Genomic DNA, 24,198 nt, shown 5'->3' with positions numbered 1-24,198 from the left:
GGGCCTGGCCCCGTCACAAGACGGCGGGCATAATCACCAACACTCCCGAGCACATCCTAGGACAAGAAACCCCTTTCCCGGCCTTTTAGTGACCTCGCGTTCCGACCTTGAGTGGCGAGTGTCATTTGATGGAGAACGGAGGTCGGTGACCGGCGGGAACCGTCAGCGGGCCATAGACCGTCTACCACAGCCGACGCTACCTCGACGACAACCTTCTTTCCCTCGGACTCAACACGTGACGGGGGCGAGACCATAAGTGCGGTGGTGTGTTCGTGCGCCCAAGTGAAAGCCCTAGGCCCCTCCCACTCAGGCGTGGGCGTCCTCACCCTAGGGAATGTGGGGATAAGAGGATATAAAAATCGACAAGGAGTACGGAAGAAAGAACGCTCAGGACGACATCTTTCGCCAAGGGGGCCTTCAGCGCCGAAGCCCGACGGCGTGCAGCTTCTGCCAGCAACCGTTCGAGCTCAACTCCGGAGCCCCTCCATCGTCCCCATGAAGTCGTCGGTACGTAAGCTCGGATACCCCAGCCTCTGATGTATAATCATATTCATGTATAATTATTGAATATATCTGTTTGTTTAAACTGAGCCATACGGTGTCTCTTTGCCTCTCCGTCCCGTGTGGACGAGCGCATTATGGGGGGTCGTCACAAAAGGTTCACTTTTTGGGTTACGTCGGCAAACTGACGTTGGCCCTTCCAAGCGTCAAACGCGTGCCCCGCATATTAATGAATGGGACGCTTTCCGCCACGCTCGTAACCAGGACGAGATAAAAGCAGAGCTCACAGACATGGAACAGTGGACGGAGGAACTCCGCAATGATGCTAACAATGCGACTGAAACGCTCGACGACAATACGGCAATCGAAGTACTAGATAGCCGCCTTCTTCATATGTGGAAGACGAAAGCAAAGATGGAAAACCGATTAAAAAACGTCAGTGGAATCGCAATCTCAAAACACGCCTAGGGCGCCATAAAAGAGAGATTGAGGAATATGCACTTCGATTCTGCGATCACGACTATGGAACAATGTGTGACCAGCTTGAGGGCAACATCGGCCTTCCCAAAACATGAAACCTCTTTCGACCCCTCCTCGATCCAGAAAGTATTAGGTTAATACAGCGCCAAAATTAAGAGAAATTAGGTAATTTGAAGATTCGAACAGGAACTCCTCGATGCAATTTGTTGTCGATATATACAACTCCGCCACCAAAACCCCTTTACCGCGTTTTGCGGGTAAATCCAACATCAAACTATCAACGAGTTCGAGGTTTCAGCAGGTTCTGGCAAAACTTGAGAAAAACACGCATATCCTCCAGACTAGACCTAAAGAAATTTGGTTAGTGCCGACGCCTAGGGCATATTATACCGAGCAGTCTCTTTCTTATACTGTTCCAGTATTATTAAATAAATTAAACAAAGAATTGTTTGACCCCTTTCAGCATTCAAATGATGTTATTAACGATTGTTTCTTAGCAAGATTGCGTAATATTGCACTCAGTTTAAACCTATACCTGTTATTATTTTTTTCGTTTCCCCATGACCAGTTATTTGTTTTTCTAATACCTATGTTTGTGCTGCAATGCATAGCGCTGCTTTTTTACAGTGTTTTGTTATTTTGTTTCAGTGTTTATTTGGAAAATTAAAAATCTCTGCCTGTGTACTGTACTGCCAAGTTGATAAAGGGGGCAGGACCTCTGTCAAGCTTACGAGCTTTTAGTCCTGTCTCCTTCTCTGTCCAAGAGAAAAAGAAAGACTGAATGAGTGAATGAATGAATGAATGAATGAATGAATGAATGAATACTCAAGCTCAAAACCAATTCAGCCCCCGGGCCCGATGGTGTAACCAACAAAAAGCTTAGAAACCTAGACGAAAAATCTATAAGAGTGCTGACAAATTTTATGAAAGAATGCTGGGAGAAGGGGGACATTCCCAGCCAGTGGAAAACCGCTAAGGTAGTTTTCATACCTAAGCCAGGGAAACCACTCACCCTAGGAAGTCAGAGGCCTATATCCCTCACATTTTGCGTCGGAAAACTGATGGAGGATGTGATAAAAACGCGACTAAAAATGTCATGGAAGACAATGACTAATACCCCCTTCGATGATAGGTTTTAGATCACATTTGTCCACGCAAGATGTCATGAGACAACTCCAACATGACATAATAGACACTAAATCGTTCTGTGCGAAAGTGCTAGTGGGCCTTGATCTCACCAAAGCTTTCGAAGATTGAAAACACGAGGGGATACTAGAAAACCTGGCTCTTTTAAACGTCGGGGAACGCACATCCAACTACATTGCCAATTTCCTCTCGGGCAGGATAGCGCGCATTCAATTTGGTGAAAGTCAGTCTCACGACATACACTTTGGCGGCATAGGCACCTCGCAGGGTCTGGTACTTTCCCTCTTCTCTTCAACGTGGCCATAATACGGCTACCGATGGGGCTGGAGAGGCTAGATGGCTTGAACTTCTGCATGTATGCGGACGACATCACCATGTGGATGAGCCGTGGAAACGACGCGCACATCGAATGTACGCTACAGAGGGCCATAAATAAGGTCGAAAACAATGTCAGCCGTAGGGGCTTGCAGTGCTCGCCGCAGAAGTGTTAACTTCTTTGTTATACACCTCTACATTAGAGACAAACTAGAACCACCCTTAAAGGGACTATGCAATGAATAAAAAGTGGCTTGTAAAAGTTTTCAATGCTTAGAAATGATGGTAAGAAGCATTCACACCGAGTATAAGCCTTGGGAACTGAGCCGGCAAATTATAATGAATTTTTAAAAACCATGTTTTTAAAATTTCGCTGCCCGATTGGTGTGATCGTAGTGACCAATTTTGAAACTAAAATCGTGAAAAAAGGCGTCACTCTAACCATGACTTCGCCAGGCCACGACACGCTGTCATTCGCTGGAGCCACGGCAGCCACGAGGTCACGGGCACACTTCCGGCAGCCGTGAAAATCGCCTGCTCGTGCCTCCGCGCGACCCTCTCAGGCAAGTGCGAGCCAGGGCATTGCCTTCGCGCTTATGGTTTCAATTTTCCTCTGCCGCCTCCTTCTGTCGAGAATTCCGGAGCCACTCGCAGTGGCTCGCCGAGTCGCTACTGTCGTCGCTGGCGTTGAGTCGGTGCGGCGTGAACGCATAGGGCTCGATGCCCATCGCGGCCGTAAGAGCGAGCAGCCGCGCCTCGAGGTCCGGGTTCATTACTGCTAATTACAACAGACAACAAGCGAAGAAACCCGACGCGCGCTGCAGTCACGCCGCCGACGCTGCTGCTGGGGTGCTAGGAGCGACAGCCGGAGGTTGCAAAATGAACGTCAGCGGATGACGTATTCATGGACGGGGCCCAGTCCCAGAGGTATTTTCTTTATCTTTGTCTGGTGCCCCGCGTGGACGAGCTGAGGTGGGAGAGGAGGAGCGTGATCTTTAATCGTCTATATCTTCGCTCTTATTGATGCTAGCTTAAACATTCTTGTGTTGGGGTGACGAGTGATGAAATGCCTATCTCTCGTCTGCTTTACGTAATCTCAATTATTTATTGCATAGTCCCTTTAACATCAAATTACAAGTGCAAGGGGCGGAGATACCTCATAATGAAAAAAATCTAAATTCGAGACATGCTTATACAAGCAACGGGTGTAACGGTGATGCAATAACGAAGATGGAGAACTGCGCACAACAAACGATGCGCCTCATAAAGCGAATTGCGAACAGGAGACACGGCATGAAACAGCATTCGTAGTTAGCCGTATCTGTTATGCTGCCACCTACCTTCCTCGAGTGGCAGAAAAGGAAAAGATAGATTGAATTATCAGACGGTGCACGAAGAAAGCCCTAGGCTTGCCCATCCGTAGTTCCACTCACCGCCTCCGAGACCTAGGCATGTCCTTCCAGGCATGTCCTGGAAGAAATTACGCAAGCAGTAAGAACGTCGCATATTGAACACTTAGCCGCGACCGCAACCGGCAGGGCTATTCTAGACAAACTCCATCTGAATCGAGACGACAGAACAACCGCCAAAGTAGACATGCTCGATGAAATTCAAGACAATATAATAGTACCACTGCTATCCAAGAATATGCATCCTATACATCACTCAGTGCGCCGGAGCAAACGGGCAAAAGCGCCCGACAAACGCTTCCGTTCCTACAGAGTCGAGGACGTGGTCTACGCGGATGCCACTGAATATGGTAAGAACACGATGACCCTCGCTGTCGTCAATAATAAACAAATCCTCAAAATAAGTGCCAGAGACTGCAGAGGGAGCTGCCACAGCACTGGCTTGTGTAGGCACAAACGCGAGGTATACTACCAGTGACTCCAATGACTCCAAAGTTCCCATACTAAATTTCAGCAGGAATCGGCTCTTTCCTCTGACGAATACAATTCTAAGCCATCATAAATAGACCGAAAAGTTACCTCAGTCTGGACACCAGCACATGCATCCCTGCCTGGTAATGAGACGGCCCATGAGTTCGCCCGGGGCATTTCCTTCCGGGCGAACCCGAGCGAGGTGCTCTTCACAGACAGGTATCGTATGGTGGGATACAAAGAAATTACACAGCACTATCGTTCGCGAAGAGCTAGACCTCCTCCAGCGAACAGATCCTTGGCTAGACACCAAGCCATCAGCTGGCGCCGGTTACAAACTTACATCTTTTCCAAACCCGGTTCACGGGAGTCTTATGTACACAGGGCAATTTTCAGAAAAAATCGCAAACTGCAAACTTAGGGCAACCTTGGACCACATGCTATGGGAATGTTCACATGGCCTCGGGAAGGACGAGGCATAGACACGAAAGACCAATGGGAGGCCCTACTACTGAGCTCCGACCCGGCGACGCAGCTACTACTCGTCCGACTGGCCGAAGCCGTCTCCGAGAGTCAAGACCTCATCTAGGCGGGTTTCTGTTGGACAATTCCTACCCCACCCAATCGTACCGATGAGCCATCCAATGCTTTTCCATTAATAAGCTATCCACCATCGGCTGCCTCTGGTGTCGCGTGACAACTTCCACCGGCGGAGAGTGAACAATGCGCACGCAGATTCGCTGGCCGAGATCACGCATAGCGGAAATGAGCCATGCTCCCGAATGCGGACGAAGTGCCTGCGGGGCCCAGCCGTCACGCGAGGCATTTCCGGGGAATGGTGGTCTCGAGAGCCGCCGTGGTCGGCGCTCTTCCACGGCGATGAGGCCGCGTTCGCGCACACTCTCGCCCGTCGGCCGCTGAGCTCATCGCCCGGAAAGTGTGCGCCAACTCACCGCATAGTGACCGGACAGTAATGAGCTCTCGCAAAATCCACCGGGTGTCTCTGTAACGAAATTGCCTGATCGGTCGAGAGGCTCGTTACGTCATCAGCACCGCCAAATTTGAAAATCCGGGGACTGGAGGGTTCGAGTACCTGCGACTGAATTATTATATGGGATTATACTAACCCGTCAACTATACCACTTTAATGAACCCACTAATCGCAACTAACCGACCTCTATCAATTTTGTGGGATGGGCGTACTTTAAGTATTTCACGAGTATTTTGGAATTTTCTGTTGTCGGCCAGCAATCAAATGCTATCGCGTTTTCTTTAAAAATGCGGAAATAAGAGTCCAATTTTTATCGATTGATTTATTTAAAAATACCGGAGGCCACAATTTTTCGCTCATGCAGGAGGGGCAGTGCAGAAAGTAAAAACGTGAAAAGACAAATAAAAGTTAGTTCACGGGGTCTGGCAACCAAACAAAGACCGAATCACTCAGACAGTGTTCAAGGGCATGGAGAAAAGTACAACACTGGAAACTGGTCCCCGGAAAAGATAAGCGGTTCGCGGAAAAAACTGAGCTTGCCCGACGCAGTCCGTGCTGCAGAAATTGGCTCCAACACATGACCTCCCGACTGGCGTATTTGTCTGAAAACCAACTTATTTAAGATTTTCATGTTGAAATATCATTAGTGTAGGTGCTATAAGAAGTTTGTGCTAGTACTTCGTCTTATGTCCCGTTCGTGTTGCGCTGAGAGCTAAAATGAATACATACAATTATAAAGACGACATTTTTCTGCGCAGTAGAAGCTGTGGGATGTGTCTGGCTTTCATAATTCTTGTCGGTGACTCTTAGTTTCCTGCACATTCTAAAAATAAACCTACGCGCTTTCCTGTGCACCATTTCGAAAACATAAAATAAATATTCCAGGTTTTTGCTGCGAAAACTGTTGCGTTGGGATAAAGAGGCCATGAAAGCCAATTTTCGAACATAAACCTCTTATTGCATTTTATTCCCCACACGTCAAACCATAATTCCTTTAAATTGTGGTTCATTCGGTGGGATACATATTTTGAATACTACTTTTTCTCATTCTTTTGTAAACAGCTTGTTAGTTTGGCAAATTCTGATCGCGCACGTCACACCCGCGTTAGGTGCACGCCGTCAACGGTGGCCGCTCGGAAAGTTTGCTTTTTTTTCCTTTTAGCGAAACTAAAGTCAGTTTCACTTTTCCGTCTCATTTCGGAAGCACAGTAAGCGCACTTTGTGATCCTTGGAGACTGTTGAGGAAGCAGGAATCGATAGGCTCGTGCTGTGCGATTAAAGTACACGCTTCATGATCATCATCATCATTATCAGCCTTACTACACCCAGTGCAGCGCAAAGGCCTCCCTCATGTCTCTCCAATTAACCCGGTCCTTTGCCAGCTGCGCCCACCCTATGCCTGCGAACTTCTTAATCTCATCCGCCCACCTAACCTTCTGCCGCCCCCTGCTACGCTAGCCTTCTATTGGAATCCACTCCGTTACCCTCAAGGACCAGCGGTTCTCTTGCCTTCCCATCACATGCACTGCCCAAGCTCATTTTTTCCTCTTGATTTCGACTAGGATGTCATTAACTCGCGTTTGTCCCCCACCCACTCTGCCTGCTTCCGGTCCCATAACGTTACACCTATCACTTTTCTTTCCATGGCTCGCTGCGTTGTCCTTAACCTAAGCTGAACCCTTTTCGTTAGCCTCCACGTTTGTGCCCCGTAGGTGAGTACCAGTTAGATACAGCTGTTGTACACTTCTCTTTTGAGGGATATTGGTAAACTACCTTTCATGATCTAAGAGAACCTGCCATATGCACTCCACCCCATTCTTAACCTTCAAGTTATTTCCCTCTCATGATCCGGATCAGCTGTCACTACCTGCCTTAAATAGACGTATTCCTTTACCACTTCCAGCCCCTAGCTTCCAATTTTGAACTGCTGTTCCCTTGCTAGGCTTTTGAACATTACTTTAGTTTTCTGCATGTTAATTTTTAGACCCACCGTTTACAGGCTTAGAAACATGTTACGGCCAAGAGCAGCCAATTGCTCCCCATGTAAAAGCGGCACGTCTGCTTCAGCGTATGGGCGCCGCGAAAGAGGGGCCGCTGCCGACTATCAAACTCACTCCGTCCTCTTGATAACTTGACGAACTCATTAGCGCAAAACAGCATTAAAGGAAAACTTGCGACGCCAAAAGAGCAGAAGAAACTGCCGAATGCGACCAAGGCCCTCGCGGCATGAATGCTGAGAAATGTGTGCGTATGCGTGTTAGTCGAGCGTACATTCTTTTCGGCTTGCAGAACACTTTCGCAAAATGCCACACAGCTCGAATGCATCTCTGCCCGCTCGGAAAAATAGCCGCCGCCGTATTTCGCCCTGCCTGCAGCCGCAAGCTCGACCGCAGTGGAGGCTATGTGCTGCTAGGCTTTTTTTCTTCCGCTGTTTGTTAAGCATATCACTGGTACCTTCGCTGAATTAGTGCTTAAAGATAATAATACAGAATTTAGCACATGCTTGGCGCCGATTCTTCCTAGCGTTATTAATGTCTCAATAGCGATTTATTACATTCAAAATAAATATAAGAAAACGAGGTTTCTAGTCCGTGGCAGCTGCTAGCGAAGCTTGAATCAACTCTGCTGCGGCCAGTGAATACAAAAGGGAGAAGGAAAGGAGAGAGCTACCCCTGCAATGCGCCGACGCTGCTCTTTACACAGCTGTGTAAACAATGATTTTTACAGATTGTTTCGCGTAACACCAACCAAGGATTGAAAAAAAAGTGCCTCATCAGAGCTGGACGAAAGCAACGACATATTGTTTCCCGTCGTGTGGCACTCCTCACAATATTTTCAACTACCGCTAATTTAGTTAATTACCTAAGATTAATTATGAAAATTTTCTACTAATAACTTTATTGTCACGTGCGTTCTCTCAAGCTGTAGAGGGGGTTAAGAAAGAAGAGGTCCAGTTATTTCGGCAACATATCTCCTACGTGGTCCTTCATTGGGGCCCTTAAGAAAGCCCGCCCACGAAATATTAAAAAATAAACCATTTGACTGCACTCACGCGCTACCATATTCCAGCGCTCCCAGCCGTGTTCTGAACGAACGAAGCGTTCGCGCTCAGTGTGCCCAAGTGGGCGGCCGCTGCTCAGTAGGAAGGGCTGCAAAATTATAAAAAATAGCAGAAAAGATGTTCGCTTAAATGCGCGACCCCACCGCTTTCCCTTCCCTCTTTTGCTTTGTGTGTGCCATGGTACAATGCAAGGTCCGTCCGGATTGGCTGTCGATGATCCCTTGTCACTTTTCGCAGATCACTGCGCGAGCTTTCCCTGTTCAGGAAGATTGTGTGCGCACTTTCAAGACTATGCTGAGATGGCGTCACTTCGGGACGCTGAGCACGCACGCTCTGTTTATTCACTCATGACGGGCTTGGCAGCGCAGTCACGTAGTTTTTTTTCATATTTCGCGGGTTTTCTCTAAACGCTGGACAGAAGGACAACGAAGGAAATATGCTGCTACAGAAAAGTATACCGGTTGTTTCATGACCCCTTCTACCCTCTACAACTTGACCAAGCTCAAGTGACCCTAATGTGAACATTAAATATTTGCATAATTCTTCTGAGGCAATTGACTAATTAAGCGGAATTAAAAAAAAAACTCTGAGGAGCGCCACACGACGGGAAACAATGTGTTTGGAGTCAGCCAGCTCCGGTGTGCTACCTTTTTTTCAATCCTTTGTTCAAGTTACGTGAAACACCCTGTATACTGCTTGTTGGGCTAACGCGGTGGCTCAGTGGTTATGGCGCTCGGCTGCTGACCCGAAAGACACGAGTTCGATCCTGTCCGCGGTGGTCAGATTTCGATGGAGGCGGAATTCTAGAGGCCTGTGCACAGTGCGATGTCAGTGCACGTTAAAGAACCCAAGGTGGCCGAAATTTCCGGCGCCCTTCCCTACATAGCCTGAGTCGCTTTTTGACGTCAAACCCCCATAAACCCAAACTACCTGTTTAGATGACATAAAACGCGAGCTGAGCTTTCGTTGTCTGCAATATTTTTTTGCGCACCAGCTGTATCTTTACTTGTTTACACACTGCTGCAAGAAGCACTGGTGATGCGATCGCTTGCACGGGGAACGCTTTATTGGTGTATTGTTGACACGGCGTAGGACAAGCGGCTGCCACTAATTTCATCAGCGTTCTCTACTGTGAGTCAAGAAGTATGCTCAGCAAACGTATGCATTTAAATTTGCTGTCCTCGAGCGACGCCGTCGACTCTGGCCTCAACATTGCAGGACACACCAGATCATACCGGTTACTGGTGTAATATGCGGGAAGAAGGGGCGTCCTCTAATATAAAGAATCGTCTACTGAACGTTATCGTTGCCTGAGCTACATTCGGGGGCCATTTGCATTTGCCAAAACGCATGATTTCCCTCTCCGCAATCCCTGCGGACTCGCTTGTGATGCTCGTAGCGGAAGGGGCCGGTAGCGTTAACTAGAATTTCTGGCACAGATCAGCTTGTTCAAGTGCGAAATGTAGTTTCGCTTTCATAATGCAGATAAGCTGGAGACAGACGCGTACATGCCGTCCGTCGCCTCGTAGAGCGTGAAGCTTTCGCTCGGCCTACGAACTGTCCGAGGCAACTAGAAAGGGCGGTCGGTTTTGTCAGCGTATGTGGCCTGAAAACTTGCCACAGTACGTTGACAGACGATCGTTGGTCGTGCATGATTTGACAGACCGGTGGCACCTGCCGACACCGGCCACTTTATTCTGCACATGTATTTCCCGAACGAGCCACGCTTGGCCGGTGCTACAGTCATCACTTGGCAACAGTGCTTCATCGCGGGTGCTCCGACTTGTGAAGAAGGCAGCGCAAGAAAACGGAAGAGGGACAGAAGAGAGGACACATACGACGTTCATAAGACACATAAGGCGTTCAAGAGCGTATGTGTCCTCTCTTCTGTCCCTGTTCCGTTTTTTTTTTTGACAACATGCGTCACCAACTAGCCAGGCATCTTGCTCTCCTGAACTGCTCCGACTTGCAGCTGTTGTAGGGGTATTCGCCGCACTTGACGCGTGCAACCAGGCTGGGCCGTATTGCACAGCAGGAGACCGCGAGGAGAGAGGGTGTATGCGGGCGGTGGCCACTTCCTGACCAACGGCAGCATATATGCAGTTCAGCATGCAGTTAAAGTGATTTTCTTCCTGGTATTCGCACCCCGTCCTAAAAAACGCGCCGTAGGCACTAAGGAAAAAGATTCAAATACTTAGACTTCAGAATCGCCCTTTCTTTACGCGATATACTTGAAGATGCAATGAAGAGCCCAGCAGCGTTAATGTATCCCTTAAACCACATCTACCTGTGCTTATTGAGTGACAACCAGGCAGCAGCTATAGAGGCGAGAGGGCGATTTTCGCTGTCAGCGTTTCGCAGTAACCCAGGCTTCCGTTTCTTTATAGAGGATAACTGGTAGCGGGCCTCGTCCCCATAGAATGGATGGCCACAACGAATAGGCTTCGTGTTTTCTTCTCATTACACGTGAATTAAATGAGCCCTCTATATTAAAATCGGCATGATGTAATGCAGTGGAACCTGCAGTGGGACATCGTAAGGTTTCACTGCATTACATCATGGCGGTTTTAAAATAGAGGGCTCACTTAATTCACGTAATGCACCTGCCCCAGAACAGCACCCTTTACGCATGTACGCATAGTGGTGAAGTGACACAGCGAATCTTGCGCAGGCGTATTGGCGCGTTGGCGGACTGCAGCCGTTATAGGGGCAACACAAGGGCAGATCCATGCACTTAGAAAAAAGACGCCCTAGAAACAGACGCACCGGATCCTCCAGAAGACTGGGTTTCAGTAATACCGACATCACTTCATTACGTAGCCGTGTAATGAGAAGAAAACGCGAAGCGTATTCGTTGTGGTCATCCATTCTATGGGGACAAGGCCCGCGACCAGTTATCCTCTATAAAGAAACGGAAGCCTTGGTTACTGCGAAACGCTGGCAGTGAAAATCGCACTCTCGCCTGTAGCTGCTGCCTGGTTGTCACTCAATAAGCACAAGTAGATGTGGTTTCAGAGATACATTAAAGCTGCTGGGCGCTTCATTGCGTCTTCAAGTATATCGCCTAAAGAAAGGGCGGTTCTGAAGTCTAAGTATTTGAGTCTTCTTTCGTTAGTGCCTACGGCGCGTTTTTTAGGACGGGGCGCGAATACCAGGAAGAAAATCACTTGAACCGCATGCTGGCTGAACTGCATGCATGCTGCCGTTGGTCAGGAAGTGGCCATCGCCCGTATACACCCTCTCTCCTCGCGGTCTCCTGCTGTGCATCCGCCCTCCACGGGCAGCCGAGCCTGGTTGCAGGCGTGAAGTGCGGCGAATAGCGCACTTTATTTTTTTTTTATTTTTTTTATTTTAAAACCGGCATGATGTAATCCAGTGGAACCTTAGGATGTCCGGATTCGAACCCGACCGCGGCGGCTGCGTTTTTATGGAGGAAAAACGCTAAGGCGCCCGTGTGCTGTGCGATGTCCGTGCACGATAAAGATCTCCAGGTGGTCGAAATTATTCCGGAGCCCTCCACTACGGCACTCTTTTCCTCCTTTCTTCTTTCACTCCCTCCTTTATCCCTTCCCTTATGGCGCGGTTCAGGTGTCCAACGATATATGAGACAGATACTGCGCCATTTCCTTCCCCAAAAATCCAATTAAAAAATTTAAAAAAAACTTAGAATGTCCGATGTGTCATTTCACTGCTTCTCTTTAACTGCGCACCTCGAGTGTTCAAGAACTGAGCTGGGAGCTGGAAAATATAGGAGACATTTTCCATTCTGTTAAATGGAACAAACGGAGCAAATTTCCGGCGATCTTTTGTAAGTCCATTCCAATAACGTGCACATCAGCAGCGCCAGTTGGCAAAGCCCTACGCGAAGACAAGTGGCGGCACGTGTCTAGCACCGCCATTATAGCAGCTGAGCCAGTAAGGCTCTCATGTTTTTGGCAACAGCTCTTCAGAGCACTGAGGAAGGCAGTTTTACATGGAATATAAATAAAGACAATAAACGCATTAAGTTTTGCACCGAAGGAAAAAGTTTCTTTACACAATTGCTTTGCATAGCAACAAATTCCCCACTGTCAGTAGGGATGCATTCGTATTCGAGCATAAAAGAACGCCATTCGTTTAGGAAACCTCGCCTGTCACATGTGCGTTGCTATCCCCGCCGCCCATACAGCGGTTCTACGCCTACCGGCATCCAGTGGCGAAATCGGCCAATTGTGTAGAAGCGGAGGTACATGAATTCCCGGCCTGCTTGGAAGGGGGTCTATCAAGCCTCTCGCAGAACCCTTTCAAATGCCCTTTCGGATGAGGTAATCACGGTGGAATACGTTTTCAGGTGTGCACGTGCGCCTGCTCGCTTGGTGGGACTGAAGGCAAACGCTGCGAGGAAGCGACGACAAGGTCGCCTGGCCGCACATGCGCGAGACAAAAAGCGCGGAATCCGCCGACGAAGCGGGGCGTTTCGCCAAGGACGCCTGCTCTACAGCGGGGAGGAGGATAGCTAGCCGCTCTTCCGAGAGGAGGGACACGCCGGACGGGTGGCCCCAAGCTGCCCTCCTTTCCTTGTCTGGGCGGTCTGTTGCTGCTGCTCTCATCACTCAATTGGCCGCAGTGCAAATATGTCCCCTTCTCCCCTCTGCTGCCACATGAAAAGTATCGCGCTTTTCAGTAGCGAAGATCTTGTTACTTTACGTAGACGACCCGCCGTGGTTGCTCTTTCGTATGGAATTCAGCTCTTCTTCCCACGGCCGCAGATTGAATGAATGAATGAATGAAAGGATCAATCAATCAATTATTTAATTAATCGACCAATCATTCAATCAATCATCCGCCAATACATCTGTCAAATGATCAGTCAGCTTTGATTGCCCCTTGAAAGGAGAAATACGGGGCTAAAAGCTACGAAACAGCTTGACGGGCACCCGACACCTCAGTTGGACAAAACGAGACAACGGCCAGTCACACAACACAGAAATGACCAAACGCACTAAGAACATCTCGCAACGTAAAAGCAATGCGACCAATAGGCAACAAAATTATCATGTCAACACGACTCAGCAACGTGATGAGCAGCAAGAATAATTAGTGATATAGGAGTCATTACTAGTTGAGCAATAAAGTATGCTTACCGATCCGTTTGATACACATTACAACAATGGTAAAAAATGTTCCCGCTTAAACCTTTTCAGCAGCGAGTGTGTCATGTAGGGCTAGGAGTTATCAATGTACGACGGTCTGGGAGCTTGCATGAGCCACATTTTCTTGCTTTCTTTTCTGAAGAAAGCTTGTATTTCCTATTAATTTAGCATTATAGCATTCGCGCCAAATTTACCCAATGTTTTATAAGTTTTATACTGCCACATAGACTATGCCTTGCGCAAGCAGAACACAGCAATAATTTGGCATTTCCAAAGAAGGGCTTTCCTTAACTTGCACTAGGGTACGTAAGCAAAGTGTCGCACGGCACTATCCTGAAGTATACGTATTGCCGCGAGCTCATCGCGCATCAGATCGTGCTTCCGCACCTACAGGACAGCCTCGCTATAAATAAGAATGAATGCCCCGCCTTATTCCTATGGCGGCTGTGCTCCGCGATTTTAGCGCGCGTTATAGAACGGTACTCTGTCCTAATTCTTCCGCAGCCCTGCTCTGCGGCACGGCTCACAACACATGCGACCCTTTTGGACATCATACCACACGTAACCATAGGTGCCCAGACGGGGATCCGACGATTGTGACCCAATGCAGCACGTGCCGTCCTACGGCACTGCGGCGAAGCCGCGGTCATCATAATATGCGCCTGCATACGCCCCTTCTTTTCGCACCACTGCACTGTAGTCCCACGATTTTCCTATAACCTAAGCTGGCCTTAATAAAGTCAGCTACACAATTCCAATGAGGGAAGAAGTCACACAGGGAGACACGATCGCGCCAGTGCTATGCGCCACCTGTTAGAGGTGTTCCGCGGCCTGGTCTTAAGACAATATTTTTATTTACCAGCAGATTTTCATGGAAGTTGGAGTATTTATGTACTTTTTGTGCTCAATTCAAATATGCACTTTCTTTTTCTGTAAGTCACCTTGTTCCGAAGATATTGAGTACTTCATGCTCTTTCTTTGGAGGTGACCTACCTGTCAGACTGAAAGTGCTATACTGAAGATTTGCCTATAAAAATAATATCACGGTCTTGTGTTTTTCCTTTAGTCGGAAGTTAGCGCTCGTGCTGTTTGTTCGGTCTTTGTCCGTCGTCTCGTTTTCGCGCTCCTTTTCTCATGGATCGATACCGACTCGTCCAACTTTCCACCCTTGTCAAAATAATCTGCAACTAACAGGAAGTGCAATCAGAAAAAAAATGAATGTCCTAGACCAATTTTAAAGAAAGTTATCGCATGTCAAACATTTGAAAAAAAAAGGCCATCTGGGTACGCAAGAAAAAGGCCATTTTAAAACATTTCCTTAGAAAACACTAGAGAAACATTAATATTTTCGTGCTCTGCATGAGTTTATCTTTCCTGGGAAAAAGAACTATACTGATAGCGTGAGCAGAACCATCGATATCGCACATCCAAAGACGCAAGATTCTTAATTTTGTTGTTATGAGAAAATTAAGAACACAGTTTTAAAACTTTTTATTCAAAGAAAACTAATAAAAAACAGCCGAAAGCAATCAATATGCCGCAGGAGCATAATGTGGATGCAATGAGTCCTAGTGCTTTCGTTTAACGCCCTTCAACGAACGTGAATTTTCAAGTTTCTTGCTGGACATGCGTCTCCGGTGAGAGGCTTTCTCCGTGGCCCTCTTGAGGCCTGTTTTTGGAACACTTGTGTTCAGTTTGCACAATATCACAGCTGCTGCATGCTGGCTTCCTGTACTGAAGCACAGCAAAGTTTCAGCAACAGCTGCTTAAACGGCAAACAACGAAGAGTGCCGCTCTTTGCTTACCATGTTCCAGATCACAGAGTGGAAACCCTCATTAGAGTTCTGGACTTTTCCACGAGAACCACCTTTCCAAAAGTTTGTGTTCATAAAGCCGTTGATAGACCGGTAGTAGTGCACTTGCCACATATTTTGGCATGTTGTAGTTGTGCTCAAGATGTGGCTCCCCTTTTGCTGCAGCAGCGTTGTGTCGGCGCCACGCCTCTTTGCCAGCTGGGCACAGTGAATGGTTAGGCTGCTCGTTTGTTGACGTGACATGATAATAAGTGGCCATCAGATACTGTCAACGTCTCATTCGTGGGACTTGAAAGCAAGCCCGTAAAAGGTGCTCAACTAGTCAGCCTTCCTTTCCCTCCATCTTCAGTTTTGTGCTTCCGCAGTGCCTCTTCTTTGCATGGTGCACACAATCTTCTTTTTGGACAAGCCCAAAACCATAAACCTTTGCCTGGCTTATGGCACCAAAAGTGCGGCTGTCCCCATCACAGAGGACAGTTGTGTGGCGGACGTTTTTGAAATATAATGAGGCCTGCTTCCACCTCCATATGGCCTGGTCTGTAGACAGTGTTCTTTTGACACTGGCGATCCAGTCATCATACCAGCTTGAAATCAACTTCGCTGCCTCAGCACAAGTTGCTCAGCACGATGCAACCCAGCACATACCCGGTGCACAACTCGATGAGTGCTCCAACGCTGATATGTGACGAGTGACCCCGCGTCATCCAAGTGCCGTCGAAGCATACGGCGACATTGTTCCGATGCCCAAAGCCCAATTCCTCACACAGCGTCACCACCTGAAGCGCTCTTTGCTCCATCGCGGCCGCTCGCGTGGGAGCGGGTTTTAGCGCGTTTTTCAAGTGACCTTGGAATGTTTTTTGTGCATGCCCCTCCCGGACAACGCCATGACCGCAAATATATGGTTCATGCCCGTTTGGTCGTTGCCAGTTCACAGCATTTCCCTGCCCGCGAGAATGTTTACCTCGAAGGGATTGCAGCGCTCTCCGAGAGCTCCACTCTGACGCAACCTCGCCGCAGTTTGTGCACGCCGGCGTCTGCTTAGTAGCGAGGCCGCAGTGGCGCTCTCCCCGCACTACCTCCACAGAACGCCTTCCATGCCACAACACTGAGAAGCAACATCAGAGCGGCGAGATCCACCACAACGTAATCGGCAGCCGACGCATCCGCGCTACTTCTCTCAAAACACTTGGTTTTCCTTTGTGCGGATGGTGTTAATTCCAGCCTTCCAAGTGCAGCTCTTTCGCGAGCACTCACTTCTCGCAGGTCGCTGATCGGAACGGGCGCCATGTCGATTCTTACGCGACCGGAGTCGCCGCGAAGAGATGCGGTGCCTAGGCAATCCGCCGGAGGCGGCGATGCGTTGTTTTCCGGCGGTGATGCAGCATTGATATTAGATTTCCGTGCATCCACTACGCGTTGCGATGGCGTTCACTCTTTTGACCCTCCTTCGCTTCCGCCCATAGCGGTTCACATAAAGGAGATAGAGAGAGAGAGAGAGAGAGAGAGAGAGAGAGAGAGTTTAACATTTATTATTTCATTGAAGCGTTCTACGAGTCAAGTAGGCGGACTCCTCAGTTCAGGACTCCGGTGGCTTGGGCGGATGCTTGGACCAGTCTGATGATGCGACACTGGTCCTCCAGACCATTGCTGGTCAGGGCTACCTCCCACTGCTCGTATGATGTCTGTAATATTTTTAGATGAGGTGGTTTTGGGAGACAAGTCCAGGAAATGTGAAACAGCGTAGGCTTTTCGCCGCACCATGGACAGAAGGGGCGGTATTTGGAAGGGTGAATGAAGCTGTACAGGTACAGGTTAGGGAAGGTATTCGTTTGTATTCGCCTCCAAAATGTGGCTTCTTCTGTGGTGAGTTTAATATGGGGAGGGGGATATATTCTACGATCTAATCTAAGCATCTCCAGCCGTTCCCCATAGTTTGATGGTAGAGGGGTGAAGAACGGGCAAGGATCCGCTCGGTTTGTTAGCTCACGAGCTAGATCGTTTGCCGCCTCGTTGCCTTCAAGACCTGAATGGCCCGGGCTCCAAGTAATGTTATGGGAGCGTTGAAGTGTAGGTGAGAATCCCGACGGTATGAGTAGAGCCGCTGTCATTTTTGGGACTCTCCCTGTAATGTAATATTGACAGGCTCGCTTCGAGTCAGTTATTATGTGAGCTGATTTGTCCGCCAGATCACAATGCCTTATGGCAAGGGCGATGGCGGAGGCTTCCGCCGCGGCAGGATCATCAGCCCGGAGTGAATTGCACTTGTCAGTAGATGAAAATTGTGGTCAAGGGCGACTGCAACAAAGATGCTCGGTTCAGTGTACGCCGCCACGTCTACATAGACTGCTTTGCGATCTGACTCTAGGCGCCGGCGTAGATAAGTGACCCTAGCCTCCCGTCTGCCTTTGTGGATTTCTGGATGCATATGTTTTGGGAGCGGAGCCACCGAGATCTGTCTTCTTATGTTGGCAGGTAGGGAAGTGTGTCGCCAGAGCTCTTGTAGATCTCGTGGTGTACCAATGCGCTGAAGAATGGCTCTTCCGGTGGTGGTCTGTTGGAGTCGGGCTCTGTGCGATGCTAAGACCGCATCTCTGATCTCCTCAAAGGTGTTGTGGACTCCAAGCTTGATTAGACGTTCGGTCGAGGTGCTTGGAGGAAGGCCGAGAGCTGTTTTGTACGCGCTGCGAATGACAGAGTCGGCCTGCTTAAGTTCTCCCTTTGTGAGATGATGATACGGAAGGCCGTATGCTATTCTGCAGATAACCAAGGACTGTACAAGACGAAGAGTGTCTTCCTCGCACATGCCTTTCTTGTGGCGTGTTATACGACGAATCATACGTGTAATTTGGTGGGTGGTTGTTTTGAAGAGTTTTTATGGTATGTCCTGCGCGTAGGTTACTTTGAATCCAAAGCCCGAAAATTGTAATGACCGAAACCTCTCGAATCTGTTGGCCTTCTACATAAAGGTCTATTGGTCCAGAGTTATTGTAATTTTGACCGTGCACCCTGATTACTTCTGACTTCTCCGGTACACAGCGAAGGCCACTACTAGCGGCAAATGTTTCGACAATCGATGCCGCTTCCTGTAGGGCTTGGTCCTTCAATGCAAGGGATCCCTTAGCCGTCCAGATAGTTATATCGTCTGCATACAGTGTTAATCCTATATCGGGTAATTCCAACAGCCGACGAGCCAATCCTGTCATGGCAATATTGAATAAGAGGGGAGAGCTGATTGATCCCTGCGGAGTGCCCTTGTTTGGCATTGGTATGGTATCTGATCTGGTATTTCAAATTCAAATTGTTGCAGTGCGGTCCGTGAGGAAAGCTCTAATGTAGTTAAAGATCTTCTGTCCACATCCCAGGGAGTTCAGTTCGCGGAGGATAGCTTCGTGTGAGACATTGTCAAAAGTTCCCATAAGGTCAAGCGCCAAGATCAGATGCTCGCTTCCTCTTGGGATGCCTGTAAGAACTTCCTCCTAAAGCAAGAGAAAGGCGTCCTGGGTTGAGAGACCGCGCCTGAAGCCAATCATGGACTGTGAAAAGAGATCCCTGTCCTCAATGAAATTCATGAGGCGGTTTTGGATGACTCGCTCATAGAGCTTCCCGAGACAGGATTTAAGGGAGATCGGTCTTAATGTTTCAAGGGTGGGCCGTTTTCCGGCCTTAGGAATTGTGATAATCTCTGCATGTCGCCACTCGTTTGGGACTCGTCCTTCCTCCCACAGGCCATTAACGTAGTCGGTCATTTGCTCAATATGCTTTGAGCTAAGGTTTCTTATCATTGCGTTGGTCACTTTGTCTCCTCCTGCGGCTGTATTGCGTTTGGCGGCTCTTGCTGCCGCATATACTTCAGCCACCGTGATGGGCTCGTCTAGATCAGTGTTCAGAGCTTCTGTGTATTGAAGATTGCATGGTGGGATTGTATGAGTGCCAATCACATAACGGAACACGTAACGGAACTTTGCTGGACCTCCACGCATGGCGAGATGTGCGTCCGACGATGCTCGACAAAATGGCGCCTCCCGCTGCCGCCCGCTCCATTCGAGCCAGTCGCAACCGGCCATTTTGTTCACGACTCCCGTGCGTCAACTAGCCAATGGAAATGCAAGCTGCCTGTTCTCTTTGTGATCGTTTTTTCCTCAGACCACAGCAGCATCACTATTGCTGCTTGACAAAAAAAAAAAGCCCGAAGCGCAAACTTTCGAACGAGACCAAAATGGCGCCGCTGGACTGCGTCGTTCCCGAGCTGCGAGCGCCGGAAAAAGGGCGCAATCTGTCCCCAATTGAAAGGGGCGCGCTCACGGGCTCCATTCTTTAGACTCATATGCCGCAAGAAATACGCGTCATTTTTGCCCAAAATTTACGAACATGTGCGGAACTGCGTCAGGATCACGAAAATGGCAAGATTGAAAATTCGGTTTTTGGGCCGATTTTCCAACCCAAAGACCCGGGTCTCCCCTTAATGGAGCATACCTAAGTAACCTACGATTCGCTGATGACATTGCCTTGCTGAGTCACTCAGGAGATGAGCTGAAAAGCATGATCAACGAGTTAGAAAGGCAGAACAGAACAGTAGGTCTTAAAATTAACATGCAGAAAACGAAAGTAATGTTGAACAAAATCAGAAGGCACAGCAATTCACAATTGGTACCGAGGTGCTGGAAGTGGTGTGGAATAACGTTTACTTAGGGCAGGTAGTAACCGCTGATCCGGATCGTAAGAGGGAAATAACTAGAAGGATAAGAATTAGGTGGAGCGCATATGGCAGGTTCTCTGAGATCATGAATGGCAGTTTACCAATATCTCTCAAGAGAAAAGTATACAACAGCTCTATCGCACCGGTACTCACCTACGGGGCAGAAATGTGGAGGCTAACGAAAAGGGTTAAGCTCAGGTTAAGGACAGCAGCGAGCTATGGAAAGAAAAGTCATAGGCATAGCGTTAAGAGACCGCTACACCGCTACAGCCTTAAGAAACCGCTACGCAAGCGGGCAGAGTGGGTGAGCGAGCAAATTCGTGTTAATGACTTCTCAATCGAAATCAAGAAAAGGAAATGGGCTTGCATGTAATGCGAAGGCAAGATAACTGGTCCTTAAGGGCAACGGAGTGGATTCCAAGAAAAGGCAAGCGTAGCAGGGCATGGCATTAAAAGACGAAAAGCGCGAAAAAAACACAGGGACTCAAGGAAAGACCAAGGACAAGCGCTAACTTCCAACTGACGTTTATATTATCGCGCTTTTCATCTTACAATGCATTACCAACTAGCCCGCACTCACACCTTGCGTGGCATGAAGTTAGGTGGGCGGATGGGATTAAGAAGTTTGCGGGTATACGGTGGGCGCAGCTGGCAAAGGACAAGGTGTGCGAAGTCAGGCTGATGATGATGATGAAGAACCTGTCCAGGAACATTTTATTTTGCATGCAAATTTACTCATGTGAAAATCGCTAACTTAAGAAATTCACCACCTCAGCCGCCTCAGTGTGCTGCAATCATTCTTCAGCAGTGATGTCCGGTAGATTAGAATGCAAACAAAAATCCGACCTTTGTTATTTGAAATAAGCAATCGCTACAATATCCGTGCAAACATTTACAAGGATCGGATTGACGCCAACACAAGCGCAATTAAGGATAACGCCTAAGGGCTCGCGACGACGCGAAGAGCTCGGCTCTCGGACAACCGCCGCAGACGGCGCTTCCAAGGCCACACCTCACGATGTTCGCTTTGCACATCTGGCGCCACAGGGTGCGGCACAGCCCGCTTCTGCCAGTACCGTTCCAACCGCAAGTCACGCTCGCAAGGGGGTTCGGGGACCGATAACAATCGCTCCGACCGAGACGAGTCTCGCCTGCATGAGCGCCTTCGACCACCGATGACATACTTTTCAATATTCTTCTGAGCAACGCAGTGAAACGCGATAACCGCTCTTGCAGAATGCGAATTCGCCCACAGACCCTTCACGCGTGCAGTGCAGGGCTCCCGGCGGAAGCCACGACCTTCCCCATTAGTGGGGGCACAAATTGCCGGTCGTCTCGCGATGCGGTAGCAGAGCGCAACTGAGGAGGCCTGCACGTGTTTTGGGCCTCGTGTCCCTGGCTGCCGGCGCTCGGGGATCAGTGGCAGACTCTCGGCACTTTTGTGACATGTGGGGCACATTTAGCGAGTTCCTTTACCGTGCTGCTAAACTTGCAATCGCCGAACGTCAATCTTCACCTATGTGCGCTTGGAAGGACCGGTCAGTTCTGTGGAGAAGCCTGCATCTGTGAATTCCCCGCAAGTTTTGTTGCTGTGCGCACAATTTCACCAATACACGTACCCGTATGAGACACAATATTAACGCGTCAAAACACGAGCTTTCCTGACTGTAGAATACATTTTACGACATCCTCGTCATGCAATACCGAAGAATGTGAGGGAGCAATCAATCAGCAAACAAGCAAACCGCACGAATAAACATGGACAAGCAAAGCGGCTTTACAAGACGAGCACAGGAACTCAAAGCTCTGCCTATAGTACCCGTCAGAACCTTTCAAGAACTGCATGCCGAGTAAACGAACTGTCGTCGCACTTGCCCATCATGCTGGTGTAATCAAACATTTAAGCTACCGTTCTGGTTACAGGAGAGGAAGGTGACTCACTTAGCGCTTCTCTTTCTGAAACATTACGCCCCCAAAAAATTCGCTTTATGTTTCAGGCGATTTTTGAAAATAACTAACCGCTCCAAGGGACACGAAACTGCTAAGCAGAGTGCAGAGTTTCAAATATAATTTAGGTTCCTTGTACCTCGTGCTCAAAACGCGCACTAATGTTAAATGCTAGGTCAAGTTTGGCAGTCTAGCGCCGTGAGACAGCAAATATGCCCTCCCTACCGAAGACAGAAATCCGATACGCCAACAACCTGTGCATTCCTGCAACTGCCCCTGGCGCCGCGCTTCCCCAATGGTCCGTCGCTTTCTCGTACAGCGCTGTTTACGACGGAAACGGGAAAGTACCGTCTGAGGACTGGCAGTAGATTGTTGGCAGTGCGCTTGTAGAAATCTATTTTAAACGCATCATACGAGAGTTTGGTATGCGGCTGAGCAAACACAGTGTTCCCCATCGGGAGTTGTAGACAGACGTCCTGCGTCCCGCAGAAAGCGTGCTGCGCCTCAGCGGAGTGTACACGGGTGTTTTGATTTTTTAGGCGACAGCGTAAGGCTCCCGTCGTGCAGAAGATCCGGATTGGTGTTGAATGGTGAATGCGGCCACGTCATACGTGAAGCGGCGGATTTGGAAAGTGATTGAAACATTAGAAAGCTGCTGACTAGAAGGTCGCATCGCAACATGACTAAGTGTCATTAGGACATCTATGCATATAAAATAAGCGAACTGCGCTGATAAGACTATTGGGGTAATCATGCCGTCTGTAATTGAGCCCCGGACCCCTAGGTTGCCAGTCGGACACGCGACCCACACGCCACGCTAGTACGACTTAGCTAAAGCTGGACTTCGTGTATATGTCTTGTGTGTATGTAGCTGTCGCGTAATGCCCTTAAAGGCGGAGCTTAAATGTCCTTCCTCCCCACCCCCAATGTTTTTGTGGAAAAAAAAATCCAATAGCCTGAAGAAGCAGGCTCACTATCACGAGCGATGGTCAAATTTCCATTGCTATACCCCAACTCACAAACAGCTACATTTCATCTTCAATACGTGTTCACAGGCAGCACTGATTCTTATCAAGGAACAACATCTTCGTCACTGTCTAGCCCCTGAATGCACACTGCAAAGAACAATATTAGCATGAGCGTAAAATAGAAAAAAACATGACAAGCCTTGACGATTTGAGCAGGCTGCCGAAGAATAAACACAAACGAATATGCGTCAGCAGTAATGCAAGCAGCCGCAAAATGTATTCAAAATTTATTCATTTTTGACACTTCAGAAGAACAAAATATTCTTACATATTAAGCAAATAGCGAACGAAGAACGTACGCACGAGCATGGGGTAGGCTTCTTGTGCCTTGTTGTGCGGCTACAAATTATCTTAGGTTCTTTGCGAAACCAGAAGCACTGGTACCACAAAATGCATACGGGCGGGCAGTATATACAACACCATTCATTCGCAACTTCGTAATACGTTGCACTTGCTTTCATTCATTATTTATGATGAGTGGGCAATACACGGGCTGGCTTAAAGGGAGGGACGCCGACAGGCTGTGGTTTGTTTTTCTTGGCGTGTGCTTTTGTTTCACGAATGCCTGTCTCTTGAAGTTTTTTTATCCGCACTAGAGTAGGAGGTTCTGCACTAGGGCACGTTTCACACTTCTGTTCTTGACGTTACCGGCCACCGACACTTCCGAACGCTGTACTGCATGCCGTGGATCGTCGAGAAAGCAAGACCAGCAACAAATCACTTCACCCGTTCACTGCGCGATGCCCATCGACGGAAAAAGCGCCCAGAGGTCATCCGAAGAAGCACGGTATAATAATTCGTCTACTGCCAAGACCACGCTGTCGGTGAGTGATACCTGACGACGAAAAAAAAATGTTTTCTTAGGAAATGGAAGAGTCTCACATCTCGGTGGACACATCGACCGTGCCGAGAGGGAAGAAGAAAGAGAGAAAGAGGTGCCGTAGTGGCGGGCTCTTGAATAATTTCGATGACCTGGGAATCCTTGACGGGCACAAACATCGCACAGCCTTTTGCGTTTTGCTGCCATCGAAACGCGACCGCCGTGCAAGGTTTCGAACCCGGGTACTACAAAATGAAACCGGTGATCCAGCCTGACATCTATACCAGCCGCAGTCGCGAAACCTGGGTCGAATTTTGTACCAATGTACATCATTTTGATTCCATTTAGGTGCTCGGCTACTGATCCGGAAGACATGGGTTCAGTCCC

At 48.6% G+C, this 24,198-nt stretch overlaps 1 protein-coding gene across 12 annotated transcripts in view; it reads right to left on the bottom strand.

Annotated features, from left to right (window-relative positions):
* LOC144124478 (uncharacterized) overlaps positions 1-24,198 on the bottom strand; it is a 254,597-nt gene that overhangs the window by 137,513 nt on the left and 92,886 nt on the right. For 3 of the 12 annotated variants that reach the window (XM_077657167.1, XM_077657169.1, XM_077657168.1), the window contains exons 2-3: positions 3,876-3,912; positions 2,369-2,476 (exon numbers count right to left, since the gene is read on the bottom strand). The exons of 6 other annotated variants lie outside the window; for them this stretch is intronic. In XM_077657167.1, coding sequence (XP_077513293.1) covers positions 2,369-2,431 — 63 coding nt within the window. In that variant the 5' untranslated portion in view covers positions 2,432-2,476; positions 3,876-3,912. The remainder of the gene's footprint in view (positions 1-2,368; positions 2,477-3,875; positions 3,913-24,198) is intronic. 3 more of the 12 variants (XM_077657174.1, XM_077657176.1, XM_077657175.1) reach the window with 1 other exon arrangement.

The sequence above is a fragment of the Amblyomma americanum genome, chromosome 3 (assembly GCF_052857255.1).
Source record: "Amblyomma americanum isolate KBUSLIRL-KWMA chromosome 3, ASM5285725v1, whole genome shotgun sequence".
Classification (NCBI taxonomy): domain Eukaryota; kingdom Metazoa; phylum Arthropoda; class Arachnida; order Ixodida; family Ixodidae; genus Amblyomma; species Amblyomma americanum.
The sequence above is the reverse complement of the archived record's forward strand: the minus strand, read 5'-3'. Positions and strand labels throughout refer to the sequence as shown.